The following is a 6,112-nucleotide window of genomic DNA, read 5'->3' on the forward strand; positions in this document are numbered from 1 at the left end:
GCTGAGATGTTTACACATTCACTGAGTCAGCTTTCCTCCTGCAGTCGGCGTCATAGTGTCTGTTTTGTGAGATGGAGGAGGACTTTGTGGATTGGTTTCAGACATAAAGGTTACTGTTGGACTTGTGGGCTTGGGCAGCACTGGGTTGGGATATTTTCTTGATGTGCACTTACTTACCCTTAATATAAAACTCTCTCATACATGAGTTTCTGTGGATTTGTTTCTCTAAAGTACCTGGACGAACAGAGTTCCTGTCCTCTTCCTGTGGAAGATCTGTTTATTTGTTAAAAGCTTGTCTCAGTGTTGTATGACATCAAGGGGGTGGTCATCGCCCATTTCCCCGTTCCTGAAGGAGTGACCCCAGTCCACGCGAGGTCTCCTCTTTCCAGGTGGTTCTCATGAAGTGCACATGGGGGTGAAGTATGGTTTATGGCTTGCTTTTCAATGGAAACTCTTATCTGTTTCTCTTGGCTATTCTTGTTAGTTTTTTGTCTTAAAAATAAAAAAGAGCAGTTCTTCTCTGCCCTGTAGGGTCTCTGTGTGTGAATCAGAATTGTTTTTTTGTTTGTTTGTTTGTTGTTTTGCAAGGGGGAGGAGGAACGAGTTGTTTGACTAATTGTATTAGAAGATATATAGACTTTTAGGAGATAGAGAAGCACATTGTCCCTTGTAGGAACTGTATTTTTATTGATATCTAAAATATATGAATTTTTTCAAAACTTTTTATTATGAATTAGGTGAAGGTTTACAGAGCAGATCATAGTATTCTTTATTAACCTTGTTCATATTTGTTTTTATCATTCTTTCCTAATTTCTACTTCTAGTGGATTTTATTATATTTTAATCTGTGTTCTCTGGTGATACTGTCTGGTAAGCGTTGGACTACTAACTTCAAGGTTGGCAGTTCAAATCCACCTGCAGCTCAATGGAGAAAGATGAGGTTATCTTCTCCCATAAAGATATGCAACCCTGGAGACCCTATGTAGGGTTTCCTTGAGTCAGAATCAACTCAATAGCAGCCGGCTTTGGATATTTATATACCTTCTTAAAATCTTTTTAGAATCGGGGGTGGGTGGAATAAATAAATATTGTTTGCATCAGATATCACCAGAAATGAAATGTCGGGAATAGCATTGCTTTTGTTTTTAAAGCCAAATGTTAGAACACCATTTATTATATGTATAAAGAGAATTTGTGTCAGTTCCTATCATTCTGTGTTATCCATTCAACACTCTTCATTGAATATCCATTATGTGCTAGGTGATTGCTGATGTAGCATTTGATAGACCTTTTATAAAAACAAACTCTACCATCAAGCAGCGTATTTTATAGTTGAAGAAGCAGCACGTGTAAGAGATTAGTAGGTTCTATATTATGTTAGAAAATGATACTTGCTGTGGAAAAGGAAGTCAAGTATGATAGAGTAGGGATGTGGGTAGAGTAGTGTGGATGGGGTGGAGTGAGGAGGTTACAGCGTACAATAAAGTGGTCTAAGTAGGGCACGTATAGAAGACATTGGAATGGAGACTTGAAGGAGAGGGAGGCGCAGGGAAGTGGCTTCTGGAGGAAAGAACATTCCAACAAAGGGGTCACCCATGGCAGTGACATTCGGAGCCAGCGTGGAATTGAATGAGTAAGAGGAAGAGAGGCAGAAAATGGGGTCATCAAGGTAACAGGATTGGGAGACAAGCCCTTGTGAGCTTTTGTTGAGATTGGGGCTTTTCCTGAGTGGCGGGAGCTGGCATCGCAGGGTCTCCAGAATGGGTGGCATGTTTTACTTTCACGTTTAAAGGAGCACTCCGGCGACTCTATTTTACATTTCAAAGGAGTTGACAATGATTTCTATAATTTTAGGTATGTTACAGCCAATACTGACACAGAAGAACAGGGTTTTCCGGTCCCTCAGGCATTGAACACACACGCAGAGAAACTGAACTTAGAAGCCCTTCTTCAGAAGGCAGATCACTTACGTACGGCCGAGTCTGGCAAGGTGGAGAGCTTTGAACTGCTTTGTGACCATAAAGAAAAGGTGAGAGATCTGTAACAACAAGTCTGCTTAGTTTTCATCTTGGATTGAATATTCCATTCATGTGATGGCCACAGCGATTTCACAATCCATATCAGCTAAGTGAAAGATATCTAATTTTTTCTGCAAAGTGAATTTTAAAATTAAAATGTAAATGTAAGAATGTATTAGGCTCTAAAGTCAGAAAAATGAGAACCTGAGCTGTAATCATATATCATTACTTTAATTTTATTGTCTATTAATCTTAGATATTCAATAAGTATTTTATAATATAGATGAGTAATGACTCATTATGCCATACTACTGTTTCTTTCCCGTGTGCAAATTAAGTCTAACCTTTGTATGTGAATCGTTAGCAGTTCTAAATACCTCGTTTGAAAGTTGTTTAAACAAACCAACCCTGGACTGTATTGGTAATTTAAACAAAAATTGTGGCTACACTTTTGAGTATATGTGCTCCAACTTACAGGTGTTATAGAAAAACTCATCGAGGTATCATAGGGACAGTAGACATGTTAGCTATGTATAGGTAGGTAGGGGATATGGAGTAGCCCAAGGAGAACAATAGTATAAGGGAGCCTTGGTGCCTGGTGGGCTCTATCAAGTCTTTCTTCCACATACGTGGGGATAGTAAGCCATATAGATTAACCATGAATATTTGAATTTAACATTGTATGTATTTATACTTGCTCTAGTGGCTCTGTGGTGGGCTACTAATCACAAGGTTGGTAGTTCAAATTCACCAGCCACTACATGGGATAAAGGTCAGGTTGTATACTCCTGGACTGATTAACAATCTTGGAAACTCAACATAAGATCACTAGGAGGCTGAATTGTCTATGAGATAGTGGGTTAGATTTTGGGTTTGGACAAAAAAAACCCCACCGCAATCAAGTTGAATCCAGCTCATAACAACCATACAGGACCGAATAGAACTGCTTCTTTGCATTTCCTAGGCTAAAGATCTTTATAGGAGCAGACAGCCTCATTTTTCTCCCTTGGAGTGGCTAGTGGATTCAAACTGCTAACCCTGTGGTTACAGCCCCGCATGTAATCCACTTTTTCACCTGTGCTCTATGCTTTTGGATAGTTACAATTAGTATAGATTCAGACAGCTGTAAATACCAATTTATCTGTTTGAATTGTAAAAGTTGCACTAGAAGACATTTACCTTGTGGTCTGATTAATGAGTTAATCAACTAGTAAACCAATGGTCAATTCTCTTCTTTTTTCAGTTTAAAGAAGAAATAGAGTTTATTTGGCGGCTAACTCGTGCTTACGCGGACATGTATGATTTATCTACAAATACACAAGAAAAGAAACATTATGCTAATATTGGTAAGTATTTTTTAAAGATTGTCCTGGAGTGGCAATTATGGTCTATAGTAAACCATTAAAGAGATTGTTAATAGTTTAGTCTGTTTAATATATATGTATATATATACACATGCATACATATATATGTGAATATATGTATAAAAATTATTTGGAAAACTAAAATGTGGTTCTTTTAAACAATTAACATGTTAAAATGTTATTATTCAGTGTCATTGTGTCGATTAAGACTCATCCTGACCTCACATGCCAATAGAACCGCCTCGTATGGTCTCATAGGCTGTCATATTTATGAGGGAAGACTGCCAGGTCTTTCTCTTGCAGAATCATTTTGTTGACTCAAGCCCTAACTTTTTTGGTTATCATCCAGAGCACCTAAACATTGAACCCCCGGGCTCCTTGCAGGTTAGAATAAGCTAAAAACCAAACCAACAACTCAAGTCAAATCTGCCTTCTCGTAAGCAACTGAAAAACAAGTTCTTACTTCAGGTTTATCGAATCACAGAAAAACAAGCCTTCCAGTGTTACTATTTGAGAAATCGTTCTAGGCAGAGTATAGTTGTTTTAGCAGTGGTCCTACACCACAGTTAATACAACACAGCTTCCTTCCTGTAGCATATTAATCTCGGCACCACAAAGAATAGCTTCTCTCAAGCTGTAGTTACTGTGCTATTTCCCCCCCAAAATTCATCTTGATAAAACAAGCTGAGCTTCGCACTAATCATTGTTTAAGCTAAGTGATGACTACGTGCTGATTCAGTATGTTGTTGTTAGGTGCCGTCAAGTCGGTCCGCCTCATAATGACCCCATGTACCGCAGAATGAGACAGGGCCTCGCCCCGTGCCGTCCTCACAAAGGAGGGGATGTTCGAGTCCACGGTTGCAGCCACGGTGTCAATCCATCTTGTCAAGGTCTTCCTCTTTTTTGCTGTCCTTGAACTTCATCAGGCAAAATGCCCTTTTCCAAGGACCCCTCTCCTAAGAACATGTCAAAGTATGTGAGACAAAGTCTCCTCACACTCACTGCTAAGGACCATTCTGGCTGTACTTCTTCCATGATAGATTTATTTGTTCTTTTGCCAGACCCTGGTACTTTCAGTATCCGTTGCCAGCACCATAATTCAAATGCATCAATTCCTCTTCAGTCTTCCTATTAATCAATGTCCACCTTTTACATGCATGTGAGGCAATGGAGAAGACCATGGCTTGGGTCAGGCCCACCTTAGGCCTCAACATGACATCCTCGCTCTTCAACACCTTAAAGGGATCTTGTGCAGCCGATTTACCCAGTGCAATGCACCAATCAACCTTTTGACTTCTGTCTTCTATATTTTTGACATTAAAAAAACCCTTTTTGTGAATTAGGTGAATGTTTACAGAGCCAATCAATTTTACATTCAATGATTCAAACATAACCCATTTCATCTCTTTCAATACAATCCTTTAATATCTCGCAACTCCTACTTCCTTCTTAACCCCTCTGAAGTCTGACCTTGGGTAAATGCTGCCCCCTGGAGCTCAAATGGGCTGTTGCTCTAAGTTGTACACATGCCATTGCATGAGCATTCCCCTAGAGGCATGCCTATTGTTTGGCTGAACAATGAGCCAAGAGGGGTGAGTTCATCTAGAGGCAGAGGGTGAGCTGGGTGGGACTGTAGGAGGAATGGGTGTGGCTGAGCCGTGTGGACGTGGTTGTTGTTCCTGTCAACCGTGATCAGAACAAAATGAGATAAGAACAGAAACAGCAGCAAAGGGGAAAACTATCAAGAAGAAAAAAAAAAAGGCAAGCAGCAAAGCTGCCAGCAAATGAAAACAAAGCAAACCCCACAAGGGCAGTCAAAGAAAAATAATAATCAGCAAGCCTAGGAGGGGAGAAGTGACAACCGTAAAGAAAAACCAAGACAGAAGGGATAAGAAAAAAAGTAAACAAAGGAAATCAAGACAAAAGGGAAATCAGAGAAAGAAAAAAGAAAAGGTTTGGAGGAAGGCTTATTAACAACCTTCAATATGCAAATGCTACTTCTTATAAAGGTCAAGATTTCAGATTTCTGTATGAATTCCAACAACTCCATGTAAAGAAGACCAAAATCCCCACAACTGGACCAGACTGTGAAGTGACAAATGGAGAAAGAATGAAGTTGTCGAGGATTTGGTCTTGCTTGAATCCACAATGTTCCTGCAAGCAGCAGCCAAGAGATGAAAAGATGCATTGCATTGGGTCTGTCTACCGCACAAGGCCTCTTTAGAGATTTGAAAACAAGGATGTTGCTAGGAGGAGTAAGGTGTGCCTGACCAAAGCCAAGGTGTTCTCAATTTCTCACATGCATGTGAAAGTTGCACATTGAATAAAGAAGATTGAAGACGAATCGATGTGTTTGAATTGTGTTGCTGGAGAAGAATATTGAAAGTGCTGTGGATGATTAAAAGCATAATGACCTTTTCCAGGACTCTTAACAGAGTGCCTCTAACAAGAGACTTTGTCTCAAGGACTTTGGACATGCTGCCAGCAGAGACCAGTCCCTGGAGAAGCACATCATGCTTGGTAAAGAAGTGAGGCAGCTGAAGAGAAAAGGCCCTTCAGGATGGATGGACACTGTGGCTGCAACAACAGGCTCCGAGATAGGAACAATTGTGGGGCTGGGCAGGACCAGGCAGTGTTTCCTTCTGTTGTGCATCGGTCGCTGTGGGTCTGAGCCAACTCGATGGCACCTAAGGACAACAAACTAAACAAATCAAATGAAGAGAGGAGGAA

At 40.3% G+C, this 6,112-nt stretch overlaps 1 protein-coding gene across 2 annotated transcripts in view; it reads left to right on the top strand.

Moving 5' to 3' along the window:
- Nucleotides 1-6,112, top strand: part of RMDN2 (regulator of microtubule dynamics 2) — an 80,541-nt gene that overhangs the window by 35,766 nt on the left and 38,663 nt on the right. For both annotated transcript variants that reach the window (XM_045287054.1, XM_045287055.1), the window contains exons 4-5: nt 1,855-2,029; nt 3,262-3,364. In XM_045287054.1, coding sequence (XP_045142989.1) covers nt 1,855-2,029; nt 3,262-3,364 — 278 coding nt within the window. The remainder of the gene's footprint in view (nt 1-1,854; nt 2,030-3,261; nt 3,365-6,112) is intronic.

The sequence above is a fragment of the Echinops telfairi genome, unplaced genomic scaffold (genome assembly GCF_000313985.2).
Source record: "Echinops telfairi isolate 266 unplaced genomic scaffold, ASM31398v2 ScPeMD7_10;HRSCAF=50, whole genome shotgun sequence".
Classification (NCBI taxonomy): domain Eukaryota; kingdom Metazoa; phylum Chordata; class Mammalia; order Afrosoricida; family Tenrecidae; genus Echinops; species Echinops telfairi.